General features: G+C 43.2%; 1 protein-coding gene across 1 annotated transcript in view; it reads right to left on the reverse strand.

Annotated features, from left to right (window-relative positions):
- The window catches only part of SLC9A2 (solute carrier family 9 member A2), a 36615-nt gene extending 23134 nt beyond the window's left edge, over positions 1-13481 (reverse strand). The window contains exons 1-3 of the mRNA XM_074964746.1: positions 13217-13481; positions 4427-4890; positions 1522-1772 (exon numbers count right to left, since the gene is read on the reverse strand). Of these exons, the coding sequence (XP_074820847.1) occupies positions 1522-1772; positions 4427-4890; positions 13217-13481 (980 nt within the window). The remainder of the gene's footprint in view (positions 1-1521; positions 1773-4426; positions 4891-13216) is intronic.
- Between the last annotated feature and the right edge of the window lie 7011 nt (positions 13482-20492).

Consider the following 20492-nt stretch of genomic DNA (forward strand, 5'->3'; position numbering starts at 1 on the left):
ACCTGACTGCCTCATGGTTGTCACGAGAACAATGCAATACTTAAGTGAAAGAAGATTGTTCTTTACACAATATTGCTTGGAATTACAATAAACTGTTTTAATTTATTTGATGTCATGATGGTCTTTTCTAAAACTGAGGTCATTACAGGTCATTTTATGCAGTACAGAGAGGGTGACTTAGCTCTTCCTAGTGAAGTGCTATAGGGGAGTACAACAATACTTTTATCTGTCAGAAATAACACAGAAAATATTATTTTTATATGTAATTACACCCCACCCCCCAAGGGCTAGACTCACAAAATGACTTAGGAGCCTAACTGCCACTAGAGGTGTCTAAATTCAAGAAACAGGCCCGCTGGGATTCACAAAGCCCCTGCTCAGCTGCCTCCAAGCCCTGTAGGCATTTAAACAAGCTGAGCACCTAATTTTTTGCAGTAAAAGTTCCCTAGGTGCCTATGTTTCTGCATGTGCACTGTAGCCCCATGCCAGTTATATAGGGAGCCTAGGTGGCAAACTCTGGCTTGGAAAATTCCAATGATTTTTCTAGGCACCTAAAAGTAGGCATTTTGATGCTCAAGGTATGTCTACACTGCAATAAAAGACCCACATCACAGCCCCAGCTGGCCCAAGTTAGCTGGCTGCAGCTTATGGGGCTCAGGTTGCAGGGCTTTAAAACTGCAGTGTAGACATTTGGGCTCAGATGAAGACCAGGCTTTGAGAGCCCACAAGGAGGGAAGGTCTCAGCTCCTGGGCTCCAGCCAGAGCCTGAACATCTACAATGCAATTTTATAGCCCCACAGCCTGAGCCCCACAAGCCCACATCAGCTGACCCGGGTTTTTATCGCAGTGTAGTCGTACCCTCAATGTCAACACGCCTACGTTTTTTTATGAATCTAGCCCAGTGGTGGGCAGCCTGCTGCCCGCAGGATGAATGCGGCCCATCAGGGTAATCTGATTGTGGGTCGTGAGACATTTTGCTGACGTTGACCGTCTGCAGGCACGGCCCTCCGCAGCTCCCAGTAGCCGCGGTTCGCTGTTCCTGGCCAGTGGGAGCTGTGGGAAGCAGCAGGCCACAGGGATGTGCCAGCCGCCACTTCCTTCAGCTCCCATTGGCCAGGAATGGCAAACCATGGCCACTGGGAGCTGTGAGGGGCCGTGCCTGTGGATGGTCAACGTCAGCAAAATGTCTCGCGGTCCATAATCAGATTACCCTGATGGGCCGCATGCGGTTGCCCACCACTGATCTAGCCCCAAGAAGCAAAGATCAACAGTTATTATAAGATCACCTTAGAGCAAGATTCTGAAATTCTTACTCCCATTGGTCCTAATCTTACTCCCAATTTAGTTTTTTCATTTAACATTAATGGAACAGCATTGTCTCCATTCAACAGTACTTATTCAAATAACTAAGTACTACTCGTTGTGAGGTACAGGCTGCAGAATCTAGCCCCCTCACTGATGTCTCATTTTGCGTTGCCATTTGGTGCTATTATTACTAAAGTACCTTTTTCGTGTACTTACGCCATAATGCCTGAGAAGTGAAACATTTCAGCTGTTATGTATGACAAGTAACTGTAGAGGAAGACAAAAAGTGGCTCAATCACTCGGATTTTATGGGTGAAACGGGTTGTAAATGCTGCCACAAATCCCAAAAAGATTCCAATCAACACTCCACCAATCCCCACTACAACGAATTTAGCAATTCCAGCAAATACATCAATGGTCTCAATTGTGTGCATCTGGCAGAAAGTCTTGAACAAATTGTACAGGACCTACGGAGAAAAGAAAGCACATTACTTTTCAAAAGCCTTCCCATTTCCTCTCAGTGGCACCGTAGTCCTGCATTCTAATGGAAGACTTTGTATTTTTGTCTTTACCTTGAATTCACTTTAAAAATATGCTACTTATATACTTATAATATGTATTTATATACTATTTTTATCCATAGATCTCAAAGTACTTTACAAAGGGGTGTAAATATCAAAATTCCTGTTTTGCAGATTGATTTTACAGACACTGAGGTACAGAAAGGCCATCTGACTCGATCAAAGTCACTCAGCAGGTCAGCGGCCACGCCAAGGGTAAAACCAAGTTCTCCAGATTGATGGGAATTCCTGTGTCCCATCTATGCTGCCAATCATTTTCAGATTTCCTAACTTCACACGTTCCCTGCCTGAGGCAATATTTTCCAGACTCACAGTGCGGGGAAAAAAAAAAAAAGAACGATTTGTTTGATCACCAGTCAAATCAAGTAATTTCATTAGACATTTGAGGCTATGGGACAACAGGTCTGAAAACATATCTGCTCAGCTGAACTGTGACAGATGCAAACCCTAAATGGCCACAATGCCGCTCCTGCCAACTTCTGTTTAGAACAATATGGAATGTGATCACCTGGGTTATATTTTGAATACAATCAACTGATTAGAGCTGTGCAAAATCATGACCAGAAGCCATAAGTAGGCCCAATGCCAAGATACTGGGCCTTCTAACAGTCATTCAGATATCTTTAAACTCTCACGGGCTCTGAAGCGGAACTGAATTGATTATAAACTCCCATTGACCGCAGGTATTCTGACTCCGAAACATTTCTGGATAAAAATAGAAGCCCAAACAATGTCTAAAAAAGACCAACAAGAGACCTCAAAGGAGCTGCAAGGTGAAGTTGTTAGCATGGTTGGTTCATCTGCTGAATGAGGTCTGTTGGCCTCATTCGGTAGGTCCATAAATTGTGTCCTCTATATCTGACCCCTACAGGCTCAAAACCTCTGTGATAAATGATTCTCTTCAGAAGCAGGTAGACAAACATGAAGACTGTATCAAAGATCTGCAGTCTGGTTACAGCACCACCACTGCAGTGTACGTACAGAATGGTGGGTGGGAGTCAGTGTCATTTTGATCATGGCACACGTATTTCAGGCCTCAAAAACAGTGGGCTTTTTAGCAAAGTGTGCTCATTTGTGTTTAGGTTAGATGCTGAAGAGTGATTGTTTTCAACAAAAACAATTACACAATGAGAAGGCTCCATATAAACACGGAGAACAGCCATTCCCCAAATATTCATGCAAACAGAAATGTCTTTGCATGAATGATTGTTAAGAGTAAATAAAGACAGGCATAGACATGTCTGAACCAAACAGCCATTTGGAATTGGAATTAATATTTGCCTGCGTTGTTTTTGCAGTACTGTGTTTGGCCAAGCCTAATAACATCATAGGCATGGATAGAGAGCTTCAGCTATAAACTAACAAGAAAATCAGGCTTTAAGAAAAGCTTTAAAGACAGGATGTGAGTCAGTGGCTCGGAAGGACATAACATCAGGTAGATTGGGAAGCGTAAGTGGAAAAACAATATCCCAACTATGGAGGATCATGGGAAGGGAAAGAAAAATGGCCAATACTGAAGGATCAGATAGAGTGGATGGGGGAGATGAGGTCAGTGACCTAGACTGGAGAAAATCCTTTCAAAGTTTAAAAATCGGGAAGACAACTCTTTGTTGAATTAGGAGATGAATAGGTTTCAGAGTAGCAGCCGTGTTAGTCTGTATCCGCAAAAAGAAAAGGAGGACTTGTGGCACCTTAGAGACTAACAAATTTATTTGAGCATAAGCTTTCGTGAGCTACAGCTCACTTCATGGGATGCATGCATGAGATGATTAAGAAGCCAGTAATGGAGAAAAGAGAGAGAGATGGTTCCAATTCATGGAGCTGTCTGGTCCTTGTGACATGTGGAAAACTGGAGTTACATTGATCATCAAACAGGACATTACAGGAATGATAACAGGAGATTATTTATGCATGGGTAAGGATTTCAGGAAAGATAAGGACAGGTAAGAATAAATGCCAGTAATATTTGAAATACAGTGACAGCGGATTTACACATGGGGAAGTGGATGGCTCAGGGAAAGGGTAATGGGCTCTGCAGACTTTCATCTGTAGGTCAACACAAGAAATTCAGCTCAGTTAATCATTAGACATCTGATGGCTACTTGGTGTCCTATAGGAAATAATTTGGTGATCTCAGTGCAGCTCTAACTGGGCAGGCGCCCAAATCAAATTAGCACTAATTGGAAACTGTGCTTGTAGTCTCCATGTGATTTGCACTCTTTCTGGGTGTATCCATGAAAAGTCATGCTGAGCACCTCTTCTCTCCTCCCCTCCCACACAGACATTTCTGCATCAGGGGAAAACCTCTGAATTTTTATTAAAAATTCAATGATAAATACCTAAAAACTTCATACATTAAAATCTATGAAAAATTTATACGCCTCCATTAAACATTAACATGTAGGTCTAGTGTAAAGAAAGAATTTGATAAACTGGCTTTGGCTCTCGGTAGATAATGGCAACTAGATAGAAAGACATATGGCATGATGGTGCCATGTGGTCAAGTAGCAGCAACAGTAATTGTTTATATAGTAACTTACCACAGTTACGGCATCATTCAACAGAGACTCTCCAAACACTAGGATGTAAAGCTGTTCATTGACATGAATATTTTCAAAAACAGCCAGCACTGCCACAGGATCCACAGCTGAAATTAAGCTTCCAAAGAGCAGAGTCTGCAGCAAAGTGATATCAGTCAAGCCAAATATTTCAATCTGGCAAATTCCAAAGAGGGAAAGCCCAATGCCAATAGAATTCCAGAGTGTTCCCACTACCGCATACCAGAATATAGTACCAAAGTTCTCGAAGAAAAGGCGAGTTGGCATGAAATATCCGGCATCGAGTACAATCGGTGGAAGGAGATACAAGAAAAAAATATCACTCTTTATTGCAGGTGGGGACTTTTCCTTGGCTCCAAAAATAATTCCACCCAGCAGTAATCCAACCAGAATAAGGAGGCAGCTCTCAGGCACGACCGAAGGCAACTTGTGATAGAGATGAAAGCCTTCAAGGGGAGTTCAAAACACAAGAAAGTAAAATAGTTACTTCTCCAGAATCTACAAGCATATCATGTTATTTTCTTCTTTATACTAAAGAAATAATAATCACATGATAACTTTATTTTCACTTCAAAGAAATGTTCAGGGAAGCAGAAAACAAACACACATAATCTTGTTGTGCAGCAAGAGGTGGAGATAGAATACTGGCCCTGTTCGGCAGATATGTAGATTTGGTAGCCATCTCCCAACCCATCCATTCACCAGGCAAATCCAGACCATGCAGTAAATACACATGTAAATGAGCAGTAAGAGATCTGACTTGACATTTGTGCACAAGTTTACCAGTTGTGGTAACTGTGCACTCTAATTAGGCAAGAAGCCACTTAACATTTTGCATTTGCAATTCTTAAAATCTGGGCCTTAGTGCCTCATTATTTCACAATTCTATTGAATGCCCAGTGTGCTGTCTGCTGTACAAATACATAGAAAAATTCTTGGAAGAGACTTTCAGTGGTGACATAAAGGTTCCATAACCTATAGGCCCGGGCCAGATTAAGGCAGGGGCTTTAGGGGCTGCAGACCAGGGCCCCAACTCAAGTGGGCCCTGCAAAAATAAATCACAGGCAGTGATCTCCAGGCCGCTAAAAGGGGCTGTCAGGCAGGCTGTCTGCATGCCGCGGCCCCACACCACTCCTGGAAATGGCTGGCTGCTGGCATATCTCTGCGGCCCCTGGCAGTGGGGAGACGGTTCCGCAGCTGAGCTGTGGGGACAGCACTTGCGGGCGCAGGCAGTGCACAGCGACCCCCTGCCCTCCTCCCCACAGGGGCTGCAGAGACGTGCCAGCTGCCAGCCGCTTTCGGGAGTGGTGTGGGGCTATGGCAGGCAGCCTGAGCCCTGCTGCACCACCAGCCACCGTCCAGGAGCTGCCTGTGGTAAGCACCTCCCCACTGGAGCCTGCACCATGCATCCCGTCCTGCACTCCAACCCCTTGCCCCAGGTCAGAATACCCTCCTGCATCCAAACTCCCTCCCAGACCCCGCACCCCGTCCTGCACCCCAATCCCCTGCCCCAGCCCCCTCCTGCACCAAAGTTCCTCCCGGGAAAAAGACTTGTATACAGGGGCACCACAAAATCTAACAGTCCCGGGCCCACAGGAGAGTTAATCCAGCCCTGTCTGAGGCATCCAGACAGTTCAGTTTTGCTTTTAGGATTTGACATGAATGTACCTCCTACACACCAAGGATACATTTCAGGTTCGGCAGATGCCAGTCTTTTCCATACCACCCTTAGTTATATTTAATGCCTGTAATTATTTATGAATGGAAAATAGGGCTTGTTGAAAATCAAGAGCAAACAAAGCCCACCCATAAGGTCTACAATTCTTGGCTAACTGGAAAGCATTGTAATGGTTTTAAATTGGTTTTACCATTCATAAATATAGTAAACTTTGAATGTGGTAGTAAACATCATCTGACTCCCCACACTTAGAACATATGGTAATATAAACCGATTTAGGTCCCAACTGAAACCCACTGAAGTCAATGGCAGGGCTCCTATTCTCTTCAATGGGCTCTAGATCAGGGTTTAATGAGCCTCTGACACCTCAGGTTACATTTTGTGAATTCATTCCATAGACGCCGACTTCCTCAGTTCCCAGGGGGGTGCTCGACCCCTACTGTGCCCCAGGCCCTGCCCCCACTCCACCTGTCCCACCAAGTCCCCACCCCCGCCCTGCCTCTTCCCACCCCTACTCCACCCCAGACCCTACACCCACTCCACCCCTTCCCCCAAGCCTCCATTCCTGCCCTGCCTCTTCCTGCCCCCGCTCTGCCCCAGCCCCACTTCTTCCTGCCCCCGCTCCTCCCCCTCTTCCCAGTACCTCCTGCACCCCGCTGAACAGCTGATCACAGCAGGTGGGAGGTGCTGGGGGAGGGGGAGGAGCTGATCCGTGGGGCTGCTGGTGGGTGCTGAGCACCCACTATTTTTTTTTCTATGAATGCTCCAGCCCCAGAGCACCCACGGAGTCAGTGCTTATGACTCATATTTAGAAAATAGGTTTTTTTCCCCCTTGCAAGTGTGTTTCTTCTGTTTCATTTTTCCTCCAAAATATCAAGAATGTCAAGTCTGATCAGACTTGGCTTCACTGAAGGATCTGTTGGGAACTCAGGGATCTTTAGTAGCCCCTCTCATTTTTAACGCAAGAGATGGAGAAGTTGAACCTTTAACAAATACATCCAGAAAGTGTTCTTCAGTCCCTGAAGTTTAATGGCTGTTAACATACACACCATTTTTTAAACAGCCTGACTCTCAATCCCTTCCCCTCTCAGAGCTATCTATACACACAAATTGTACCAATTTCACTATATTAGTATAGTTAAACCAGTACAATCCCCCTACTGTGGGTATAGTTACACTGGGATAAAGGGCCCTATATTTCTATAGCTATTCCCATACAGGAAGGGGAATAAGCTAAACCAGTATAAGGGCTTGTCTACACTTGTCTAACGACTTCAGTGAAGATGCTACCTATGCTAACAGGGTGGGTTCTCCCATCAGCATAGGGAATCCACCTCCCCAAGAGGTGGCAGCTAGGTCAATAGGAGAATTCTCCCATCAACCTAGCACTGTCTACACCACATGTTAGGTTGGTTTAACTGCATCACTGGGGGTATGGAATTTTCATACCCCTGAGCAACACAGTTATACCGACCTAATTTCCTAGTGTACACCAGGCCTTAGATGCCTGTATAGAGACATAACTGCATCTCTACTCCAGATGGTACTGATTTAACTATTTCAGTAAAACTCACACCCACGAACAATATAGTTAATTTGATACAAAACCTTTGTGCACACCAGGCATCAGTTGCCCAGCTTTTGATCTTATAACACCATATTTCACTAGTTTTCTGCTCACCATAGAGTCTTCTAGGGTAGACAAAGGGCATGGGTAGATGAACAGCGAGTGTGTGGCAAGATGGGGTGTAAATCTAAGTCATGCTAGCATGCTACAAACTACCCGTCTGTGTGGATCTTGGTACCGTGCACTAAAAGTTCCCTAGTGTGCTCTGATCTACTCCCATTTCAAACAACATTAACTGTGCGTCTAGACAAGCCCCATGTCTGAATTTCTCGTGTAAAAAGCAAACAGAAAAAAACTGCAAACAAAAACCTTATAGGCCTTTTTTATTATACACCATAAAGATATTTTTAAACTAAAAGGGCACAAGCATAGTTATTTTTTCTGTTACAGGGCACCGATATAACAAGTTTGCCCTCCAAAATATATCTAGCGCACGTAAATTCAGATTTTTTTTTTATTTCAAGAATAAGAATCTGAGTGAATGTGGAAGAGCTGCCAAACTCACTCAGTACCACCTGCACTAGGACACCTCCAGTTTGCTGCCTGGTCACAACTGGTGAGGGCTTTAAGGGACATGAGTACGAGCCATTGGGGACCGTAGGTGGTGTTTTGCACCTTCCAATCAGTTCCATGTTGAATTGTCATGCTTCGCACTGGTTTCTGCCATGACAGAAGACCAAACTTTCCAGTAAAGAGAGTGAAATCCCACCAGACCCCTGGAGTCAAGTTTCACAGGTTTCTGGGGCTTGCTCCTCCCAGAAGGATTCCAATTTTTCCTGCTAGTTTAGCCCTGCGTGCTTGTTGTGGTCAACTGAATCAAAAATTTTCTTTCTGACACCTGGATTCTGCACAGGTAATATAAAACCATAACTATGCCTTTTATTGCATCAGGGTGGAGAGCTGGCAACTCCTAGCTTTCATGGATTACCTTTTATTGTGCACCTGTATTTTCACAGGATGGCACAGTAAGTGGAAATACATAGCATGGGTATGCAAAGACATTGGGCAAGGTTTACTGAAACTAGCAGAAGACAATGGAAACTGCACCTCAGTATGTCAGCTCTGAAAACAAAGACTTTAATTAATGAAAATTCCAAGTCTTAGTCATACTGCTATTACTGCCACTTAAAATATTGAAAGCTGGTTATATGAGATTTGGGGTAACATTTACAAAAGTGCCCACGTGATTTAGGAGCCTAAAGGCCATTTCCAAAAGTGACAGGCTAGATCCAAAGAGGGACTGAGGTGCCTAACTGCCACTTCAGATGCCCAAGTACAAAATTTAGATCTTCAAAACCCCTGCTCAGCTACTTAGCCTTGGAGGTGCCTGAATTTCTACTGGTGCAAATGTGCAAAGCCACCCAAGTCCTGACACTGCAAATCTGCTCAGCAGCTAAATTCTGGCAGATTCTCAAACTAAGCATTCCCCGTCTATCCTTCTAGGGGGGTCCAATCTGGTAGACATTCTCAGAGCACACCTACACCACACAAAAGACATCCAGAAGGAGGCTCTATTAGTGGTTAGAACACTCAAGCAGGATGTGGGAGTTCAAATCCCCACCCTGTCTAATTTGAAGCAGAAATCTGAAGCCAGATCTCCCCCAGAAATGCCTTAATCAGTGGCCTATAGAGCTATTTGGGATGGTACTCTATCAGTTTCTCCTCCAGAAGCTGTTTCACTGGGTATAAATAATTAAGCATCCTTGGGCCAGAGAGAGTAAGAATGACTGCATAGGCCCACTTTGGATAAAATGTTTAAATATTCATTGGAGCAGGTACTGGAACCTGCTCTCCCAGGTGAGCGCACTGACCACTAGGCTACAGAGTCATTCTCACACTTTCTCTGGCCCCCTTTTGGAAATTTTACCCCTTAGGCCAAACCCCGTAGTTATTATTAATACAAAGTAAAGCTGGTAGGACATGAAAAAGCTAATTTCAGAAAAAACTGAAACATTGAAGTTGTTTTCATTGCCAAGAGTTCAAAGTGTACCCATTTTTTCTGTTTTGTTTTGTTTTTTAATTTGTCATGAATTTTCTTCAGGAATTTTTCAAAATGCTTATCAGAAAAAGTATCAAATGCCTTATTGAAATAGACTCTCTAAAATTAAAACTTTTGAAAATCATTTCAATAACTTTTTTTATTTTAAAAAATCTGATTTTTTTAAATGCATGGAATTGCTCATAAAAACAAACATTTTGGTAATGTAAATAGTTTAAAAATCATTTTGAAAAAAGCCATTGTTTTCATTCTGTGTTGAAACAAAACAAAACCTTTTGTGAAACTGCATTGTGTCAAAATGCCCATTTTTCACTCAGAAAGCTCAGGTTTCAGATTCTGGGTTCTCTTACTCTCTCTGACTTGCAGTAACCACAAGCCACCCCCGCCCTCTGAAACCTTCCAGATGAAAACACTGATGAGATCGACAAGTTCTCTGCGTAACATTTTGGCTTCAACAAAACTGCATATTTTGACAACACTACATTTAGTCAAAAATATTCCGACCAGCTCTAGTAATAACGCCACATTTAAATATACTTGGCCTTCAGGTGCATGAAGTTCTGTTCATGTGCAATGAGAGGTTATAAAATCTGATCATATCCTATGAGCTTGAGTAACTTTTGAGAGGGTCTTACTGTTTAGTGCATTTTTTAATAAAGCAATGTTCTGTATTACTGATAAAGCTTTCGATTATTGTATCTGAAAGAGTTTAAAATCTAATTTACTTCTCATAGTTTATGCTGTTTGTTTACTTTTTGCATTGCATTCATCTTAGAAAATAAAATTAGACTAGTCTTTTTCACCTTCTGGACTCTTAAGCATTAGCAAAGTACTGCAATATTTGGATAGCAAACAGTCCACCAGAATATTTATGTTTTTAAATGACATAATTGGAATTATAAAAATAATCATAAAAATATTTCCATTGGTCTTAGCTTCTGCAAGGCTTTTTATTACAAAACCTAAATTTTGGCCTAAATCAACTTTACAGTACTCTTTTAAATGGGGAGAGATAGATACAAAACGAATGGCATGTGTTTCTATCAGATGATTAGTTGTAATACATTGGTGCTCTATATATCAAAATTAAATATATAGGCCCTGACCCTGCAAAGCTTTATGTACATGCTTGAGGTTAACCACATAAGTAGTCCCATTGGAAGGGTGTAAATTCTAGTAGCTCTGTTGAAGTCAAGGAGACTATTCTTAAAGTTAAGCACATGCCTTAAGAGTGTTTGCAGGAGCAGAGCTATATGGCTACTAAGCACAATGTGGCTCTGTATATCTAGATTTCACAAGTAGAAGACTAAAGTTTGTCTAGTAAATGATAGCTAATTTGGCTCAATAAGTAGTTATCCACATGAATGTATTCATAGTTTTCAGTGAAATGTGTGATACAAAAAAAGGCATTTGAAGTCAAACAAACATGGTAATGTTATGTTTTCCCATTTATTCCTCAAAGCAGGTTCTTCGAAGCTAAGATTCTCAAGGACTGCTTAGAAAGAGACCTAGTTAAAAGAATGTCATCATTTATACATGGTCTTACTGATTTTTACACAGTTCCTAAAATCCTTTGTTTTCCAGATCGCTCTGTTACTAGTTTAAATTCATATTTTATTGTAACAAGAAATAAAACAGTTAATTTAAAAACAAAAATATATTTCCCGAATAAACAGAAGACAACACCGTGAAACTATGCAATACAAACTTTTCCCACATCAGAGAATGAATGACCTTTCCAACCACTCAGTGCTCCTCATCTTTCAGTGACTATTCCCTGGACACAGCTGAGTGGTAAAAAAAAAATTCTAAGGGGAGGCTTAATCCACACTGATTAACATTTTTGTGTGCTTTCCATCAGTCCCTTGCCATCCATTTTCTTTCGCTAAAATTCTTTGTTAAAGATAAATTATATAATTGCCTACGATTACCTAGTGTAATATTTTGTGGAAAGGAATACAGTGTTCATAGAAGGAAAAGGAGTACTGGTGGCACCTTAGAGACGAACCGATTTATTTGAGCATAAGCTTTCGTGAGCATCCGATGAAGTGAGCTGTAGCTCACGAAAGCTTATGCTCAAATAAATCGGTTAGTCTCTAAGGTGCCACAAGTACTCCTTTTCCTTTTGCGAATACAGACTAACACGGCTGTTACTCTGAAACCAGTGTTCATAGACTTCTTGTAAATATGTATTAGAGACTCTAGGGAATGTGTTTCATGTATACACAGAAGGATGAATGAAACTATTCGTTTTTTTAGTGCTACATTTTTAATATTTTGCAACCAAATGTTTTAAGCTTTACGTTTTGTTGAGCCCTATTATGAGGGACATTTTCTAAGGGTAATTTAATCTAATGTTCTCCTTCATACTGGTTCTCTCGAAGAAGCAAAAAAACTGTCAGCCAAATCATGCCAAAGGCTTCAAATTACATCACTAAGCAATAGAAGAAAATCTAATGGTCACTTGTCAGTAACTCTAAAAGTCAGCTACCACTCTGTACCTGACCTATCAGTCCTCATTTTCAAAGGAAATCTTCACAACACCTTCAAAAGACGAGCCTGGGAGCTTAATTCATAACTTTGGAGACACTACAAATCAAGGACTGAACAAAGATGCTGGATTTACAGTTAATTGCAACAATGTATAACCCACTAACAACCCCCCACAAGCTGCCTTCCCTGTCTCTTTTCCATTCTCCCCATGAAGGGGTGTAAAAGGGACACTTCACTTGGAAAAGTTCCTTAAATATGCTAAACAATCTGTTGTTTCACCTTGTATTTACCTGTGACACTGAGCCCTTTCCCAGACCCGAAGAAGAGCTACAAAACTTGTCTCTCTCACCAATAGAAGCTGGTTCAATAAAATAGATTATCTCACCCACCTTATCTTTCATCTGAGCAGTTTTCACTGAACTTGTCACACTGAAAGGTAATTCACAGTGACTTGCACTTGTTTTAGTAAATCAATGCTGTTCACTGTTCCTCTTAAAAAACCAAGCAGGGTCATAGTGAAAGCCACGGTTAAGTTAAAATCTAGAATCTAGGTGGGTGTTTGCCAAATGAACAATCAGGGAATACATATATAAATGAAGCCATATCGTGGGGATTTTCTCTGCTTTTCACGGGTTTCTGAACAGTCCTGGGACTCTGAGTGAGCAGTAGCCTTATGTGTTTGCATTCTCACTAGCCCTCAGTGTATAAACAGACAGGGAGAGCCACATTATCTACCCACATATTTGCCTGTTTTTAACAGTGAAATAAACAGGCAAAGCGTGCATTGCAAGGCTCGCCCTTTGCCACACTGGTAAAGCTTCCTGCAGGCAGCTTTCCCCCGCCGGTGAAGTGCACTGGGCGCTGCCCCCACCCGCCCGCCGACCGGCTCACACAGGACTCAGGGGCAGCCGCCCAGCCTCAGCCGCCCCATCGGTGCCAGCCCCAAGGCTCGCGGGCCGGGCCGGGGTCACTCACCGATCTTGGCCAGGGAAGCCAGCAGGATCCAGAGGGTGATCTCGAAGGGGATCTGCACGTGCGGATAGTCCAGGGTGAAGATGTGGACCCGGGTCTCCTCGAAGGGGGTCCCGCTCGGCGGCTGCGGAGTCCCGGAGCTGCCGGGGTCGGGGCTGGCGGTGCCCATCGCCGCTTCGGAGACGGCAGAGACCGCCGCGGGCCCCAGGAGCCAGGCGAGGAGGAGGACGAGGGGCCCGGCAGGGAGCCGGGGGCAGCGGCAGCCCATGGGGGCGGCTGGTCAGGGTCCCGCCCTGCCACTCAGAGCATGAGCCCCCCTCTGCCGGGCCGGGCACCCGCGGCCGCTGCTGCCTCGCTCCCCGGGCTCTGGAGGAGCCGGCTGGATGCGCCCCGCCCCGGGGCGACGCAGAGGCGCCCGCTCCCTCTGCCCCTTTGCTGCTCGCCCCGCGCGCCCCTTCCTGCCCCGGCCGCCTGCTTCTGCCCGAGGGCCAGCCCTGCGCTCGCCCCGGCAACGCCCCTCGGCGGCCGCCCCGGGCACCGGGGCGCTGGCTGCCACCGCGCACCTGCCGCCGGCTCCCAGGGGCCAGCCCGCTCCGGGCGCGGCCGCGAGCGAGGTGCGGCTGGGCCCAGGAAATAGGCAGCCCCGGCTCTCCGGATCTGGCTGGGCAGGAAAGACCCCGCCCAAAAGCTGGGGTTGGGGACAAGTGGGGAAAAGGGGAGCCGCTAGGCAGCCCGATCTGTGCGCGCCGCATGGCACAGCCCCACCCCGGCCGCTGCAGTTATGGCAGCCTTCTGCCACCTGCCCCAGGATCCTGCCACTGATTCCTCCTCCTGGGACCACCTCACCTGCACTCTGCCCACTAGGCCTCCTCCCGCTTCTCCCAGCGCTCCCAGCTTCTCCCAGCCGTCCCTCATCTGCCAGTGCTGACTCTGAGAAATCAACCAGCCAGGGAAATGTGGAACTCCCCCACCCACACCCCAATATCTATATATATACACTGACCCAAGGCCCCGGACAGAAGGGACTCAGTTATGCCCCTCCCCCCTTGGTGATGTCTCCTGGCCCCCCATAATGCTTGAAAGGAGAGATTTCTAGCCTCCTAGCAGAACACCTGCCATTTGATCCTAGCCCCGGAAGGTCCCAGGCTAACAGATCTTAAGACAGTGATATACATGTCTTATCTGTGAAAAACAAGCTACCCGCGGCTATTTTAGAGGTTTGCCTGTGTCTGAGTCCCCTACAGCCTGGCTCCTGGTAACTGGGCCTGATGCTGCAGACATGTATGCATGTGCTGAACTGTAACATAACTTTAACTACTCGTGTGCTTAAAGTAAAGCACATACATAAGCGTTTGCAGGGTGGGGACCTAAGACATTGAGCTTTACAGGTGGTTAGCTACAAAAGCAGTCCCAATGTATTCTTGTAACTCACTACAATATATTTAAATAGATTTTATAATATGAATCGCTTATACAGAGCACATGACGGGAATTCTGGTCCTCACTGAAGGCCACTAACTTCAAAGATATTTGCCATTGACTTCAAAGTGGCCAGGATTTACCCCAATATTATGGAATACATTTTTTACTGAGACTTATTGGGATAATCAGCATAACTTTCTTCTGGCTTCCCCACTAATGAGTAATGCAGTATTCCAAAACTCAGACCAATAGAAACTTCACTGGGCATTCTCTTGCTCTTAATAGTAGTTCAATGCAAATACTAACAAAGACAGCAGTAACAGCTCTTTTATTCTAACAGTCATGGGGAAAATTACTTTTGCCATGTTTAAATACTTTGTTTTTTATAGGATCTGGGGGAGATGGAGTGAAGCCATAATGAGGTAACTGGCATTGTGGATATGGGGATTTACACAGTTACAGTTACAGTTTATGTGATATATCTTGTTGTGTGGTATATCTTGTTATGTGATATATCTTGTGATATATACAGTTACAGTTTATGTGATATATCTTGACTTTAGCAAAGCTTTTGATATGGTCTCCCACAGTATTCTTGCCAGCAAGTTTAAAAAGTATGGATTGGATGAATGGACTATAAGGTGGATAGAAAGCTGGCTAGATTGTCGGGCTCAACGGGTAGTGATCAATAGCTCCATGCCTAGTTGGCAGCGGGTATCAAGCAGAGTGCCCCAGGGGTCAGTCCTGGGGCCAGTTTTGTTGAACATCTTCATTAGTGATCTGGATGATGGGATTAATTGCACCCTCAGCAAGTTCGCATATGACACTAAGATGGAGGGAGAGGTAGATACGCTGGAGGGTAGGGATAGGGTCCAGAGTGACCTAGACAAATTGGAGGATTGGGCCAAAAGAAATCTGATGAGGTTCAGCAAGGAAAAGTGCAGAGTACTGCACTTAGGACAGAAGAATCCCATGCACCAATATAGGCTGGGGACCGACTGGCTAAGCGGCAGTTCTGCAGAAAAGGACCTGGGGATTACAGTGGATGAGAAGCTGGATATGAGTCAGCAGCGTACCCTTGTTGCCAAGAAGGCCAACAGCATATTGGGCTGTATTAGTAGGAGCATTGCCAGCAGATCGAGGGAAGTGATTATTCTCCTCTACTCAGCACTGGTGAGGCCACACCTGGAGTATTGTGTCCAGTTTTGGTCCCCCCACTACAGAAGGGATGTGGACAAATTGGAGAGAGTCCAGCAGAGGGCAACAAAAATTATTAGGAGGCTGGGGCACATGACTTACGAGGAAAGGCTGAGGGAACTGGGGTTATTTAGTCTACAGAAGAGAAGAGTGACTACCTGAAGGGGGGTTCCAAAGAGGATGGAGCTTGGCTGCTCTCAGTGGTGGCAGATGATAGAACAAGAAGCAATGGTCTCAAGCTGCAGTGGGGGAGGTCTAGGTTGGATATTAGGAAAAACTATTTCACTAGGAGAGTGGTGAAGCACTGGAATGGGTTACCTCGGGAGGTGGTGGAATCTCCATCCTTAGAGGTTTTTAAGGCCTGGCTCTGAGTAGGGGATTGGACTAGATGACCTCCTGAGGTCTCTTCCAACTCTAATATTCTATTAATAAAAAGCAGAATTGAATCCTTGCAGCTTTCATTGATTTCAACATCTTTCAAAGTTTGGCCATTGTACTTAAGTTTCTAATAGATTTAAGAGCATATCACTAGGTACCCAAATTTGAATTTTTTGGCCATGAGGTATCAAAACCAAGGTTTTTTAGAAGAAAGCTATGTATCCTCTAGAAAATCAAATGGAAGGAAAAAATAGGTCTGAATTTCTAGCCAGTCTACAAATGTTCCAACTATACGTTGGGTTTGGTAACCTTCTGCAATGTTGCTTTTGATTCTTGTATTAAGTTCCCTGAATTAAGAGAGGGACTGCTGAGTACTGTTCATACTAAGGAACTCTCCATGGACGGAGACACAGATACAGAAAGAAAAGATTGTGCAATGCCAGGAAATTACCTCTATCCATTGGCCATTTGTAGGAAGAAAGGCCAGCCTACAAATGAAGCTTGCTACACCCAAGCGACATTACCAGGCCAGATGGATCTATGTTTCTGTGGCTTCAGGACATTACACCGGTTGGAGCAGTATCTTAACCAACTTCCCTGAAAAAGCTGTAGTAAGGAGATGGTATCCACACCTACCTATCAATGGTAACCCTATTCACATAGCATCAGGGGGTGGGTGGGGAGGGCTTTCAATCTTTATTGTATCCTCAGCACACTCCTGTGTGGTAGTACAGTACTATCATTCCCCAATGGGGAAGTGAGGCACAGAAGAACTAAATTACTTTCCCAAGGTCACGTGGCAAAGTAGAGTCTGGGACCCTCCAATTCTGAGTACCACACTAGCACCCAAAGCACTGGACCATTCTTTCTCTTAGATACAAGTAGAGCTGGCTAAAAGAAATGGCCACATTTGCGTGTGACCTATTTTGTTGACATTTTCTTTTCTTCAAAGTTTTGAAAAATATCAGACACCTGTTGGTGTGCCAGAGTACAGAGAAGAAAATACGGAGAGGAACGTACGAATGCCTACAAGTGTGTACTACTGGACTAGCTACCAGAGTGTGGTAGAACTCTCTCTATAAAAAGATGATCTTGTGAGTTAAACTATTTCTCAGAACTATTAGGATCCAAAGGTTCCATATTGAGTTAATGTAAATATAACTGAGGAGCAGATAAGAATGGAAATTGGTATAAGGGAGAGAGGAAGACAGTGCATGGAGCGGGAGGTGTTGTCATAAATCCTGGGACCAGTGATTTACCTGGTAGATAAAAGGGGAAGTGATGAAGAAACATATTGCTACAAGCCAAAGGTGAGAAAAAGGGAAAGGCACTGAAATTGGAGCTGGCGAAAAGGGAATTAATGGAAATGGCTATGTTTACGTTTATTGTTACATTGAAATCTCTATATAAATATTTCCTGCATTTGTTTTTTAGGAACAGCAATTGCATGTTTTGTGTAATAATGGTGGCATTTAGATAATCCCAGTTAGGCTTTGATGCTCCCAGTTTACTGAGATAAATGGGATGGTGCTTTCTGTCTTCCTACAGCCTCTGAACATTAGAGACTTGCTCTGTTGTAATTACCTATCATTCTGGTCGTCCATGTTGCCTTCAGTTCTGTAACTGGATTTGTGTGGGTGGATCTCTGCACCCTTTCAGAGCCCCCTGAGGTCAATGGGGTTCCAGACATAAGGGTCCTTGTGTCCACACATAAAAGCACTTGTAACCGTGCACAAGCACTGCATTTGTATTTGCTTTTAGAGCAAGGCTGACCGCTATGGTATCTTGCCTTGGGTAACTGCACCATTGCAGTGCTATTGCAAACAGAAAGCACTGGCATTGCAGCTGTGCTACTGTAAATGGCCCTTCCAGCACAGTCCCACAGTACTCCTGCACACACTCCTTTGGCCATGCCGTGCAATATCTCCTGTGTTTCTGATTATTTTCATGCTTTGAGTAGCTGTCATTTTATACATAAAAATTGTCTGTTTTATAAGGTACAATACAGAAATCTTCAGGCTTTCCTTGTTTAAAAAAATGCAATACTAAATGACATTTAATTTTACAAAATATGTAGTCATTCCTACATTTCAGTTTAAAAAAAAAAACAAATATTGATTGCTACCTCAGTTATAGAGAATTGTGCAGGATACCCACAATGCATTGATATTGCAATGGTGAATATGAGGGAGTGCTGGTTCTGGGCATGATTAATAGGTTTGCACTGGCCAGGATGGTTAATGCAAAGATTCTGAACAAGTTACGATAGTTCAGTCATACCTTTGCAACAATACATTTCTTTAGTATAGATAGAGGTTTTGATTTAAAAGGGTGGATTATTATCATGCTGACTTTATCTTTACAATGGAAAAAGATATTCACTTGTTAACATTGTGCTCACTCTTTTTCCACAGTGGAAAAAGATAAACATGTAAAAAGAGAGAATGCTCACAATATTGTAGAATTCAGTCATATTTTCAGAGAGACCCTAAAACCACGTGATCTGCAATTTTATTTGCATGTATAATTTTCTCCTGACCTTAAAGCATTTGTCTGGACAACACCGTTGTGTATGTTTCAATAGTACATTTGCAATGTCCCTCGAGTAAATGGTCCCAGCAGTAGCCTGACAGTAGCCACCCCTTTGTCAGCCAGGTTTGAAAAGGCTAATGTGCAATGAAGTCTCAAAGAAGATGGCATTTCTCTAGGCCCTGTTAAAATCTTAATAGATGCCCATTAACAATGTGATCCAAACTGCAGCTGTAACATGGAGCACCCCATTAAATAGGGAGATAAAATTATTATATTACTGTATAATGTTTCTCTAAACCAAAGTTCACTGTTCTAACGATTATTGCATTGTCTCTGATATTTATATGGCTAGGATTTGTAATTCTGCTTTAAAAAAAGCAACAAGCTGCAGCTAACTGGAAAACAGAAAACAATTTCTTGAACTTTTTAATGAATATTTGTCCCCTTCTTCATCAACACTTTGACAGCAATTTTTCAACCACCTATAAAACTAATAAAATAATGGAAAGCAATTTTCATTAAATTCTGGTTTCTTTTCCATTTTTCTATTAAAATTTTGTTCTCATGAAAGTTTTCTGACCAGCTGTATTCAAAGGTGATTTTTAATTGCATACAGCTGATATCCTCCACTCCAAAAGATAGTAAAGCATATATTCCTTATTAAGTAAAAGTATAAGTTTTGTCCCTCTTTCATCCATAACTTAAAAAGAGATTAAAGGATTTTGCTCAAAATATCCAAAAGAAAATTGCAGCTGAACAGAGACTACACATGGAGCCAAGTAGGTGGATAATTCTGAAAGTTATCAGCATTAGAAAACAGAATGTTATATGATTGAAACTGTTTTGCAACAAGAACTACAGCAATTGCTAAAGATGACTGCTATAAAGATAATATATAGCAATAAATTTACAGTTACAGCACCACCTTTGTCTCACATTGCTTGTTAAATAATCACAAGGCTCTTAAAATCAAAGTTTTGTTTCCGATAATAAAATACTACTAAGATAAAAATATAATAAAAATAGTTTCTATAGTAGAACAAAATACAAAAACATTCAGATCACCACAGGTAAAGAGGACGATCTTGTCTGGTTCTTATTTCACTTCAGCAGCCAAGAGGAAGTGATCAAAATTCTGGGAAAACATGTGCTCATGGTATGCGTAACTGAGATGTCCAGTGAGGTAAGGGATAATTGACATTGATAGCTGATGTACGTTTTCAAGGGAGGCGAAAAATAACCTCTTTCATAGAATTTGAACATTAAACAATGTGAATATGCACTGTTGAAAGGGAAAGGTTTAGATTTGTGTACCTTTTGTTTTTTTATTATAGTTCATCTTATACGTGACTTTGAATAGTGTTGCTCACATATCCTTTTTATAATCTATAGTCAGATTTCCTTTATTAGTGTAAGCAGAGTCAGGTTGAGCTCTACCTTGACATCTGGTGGTGAGTTGTGGAAAAGGACTTCAAGGGCTGATCTCATTTGTATGAGCACACCCACCCCGCCTAGCATGATGGGACTGCTTGCCAAAATGGTCTCTTTGGCTGCTGTGGGATCCCCAGTCTCTTTGTTATTGGGGCAGGAGTAATAAAGTGTTGTTATTTTGGTTATGTGAACCAAGGAAAGTAGAACTGTACCTGGCATTTTATGATGGAGGGACTTGCCCTCAACTAAGTAGCACTCGCTAGGCAAGGGACATAGGTAGGTAGGTGGATGGATGGGTGCATCTGGTGGTGTGGGCTCC

This window comes from Natator depressus, chromosome 1 (genome assembly GCF_965152275.1).
Source record: "Natator depressus isolate rNatDep1 chromosome 1, rNatDep2.hap1, whole genome shotgun sequence".
Taxonomy (NCBI): Eukaryota; Metazoa; Chordata; order Testudines; family Cheloniidae; genus Natator; species Natator depressus.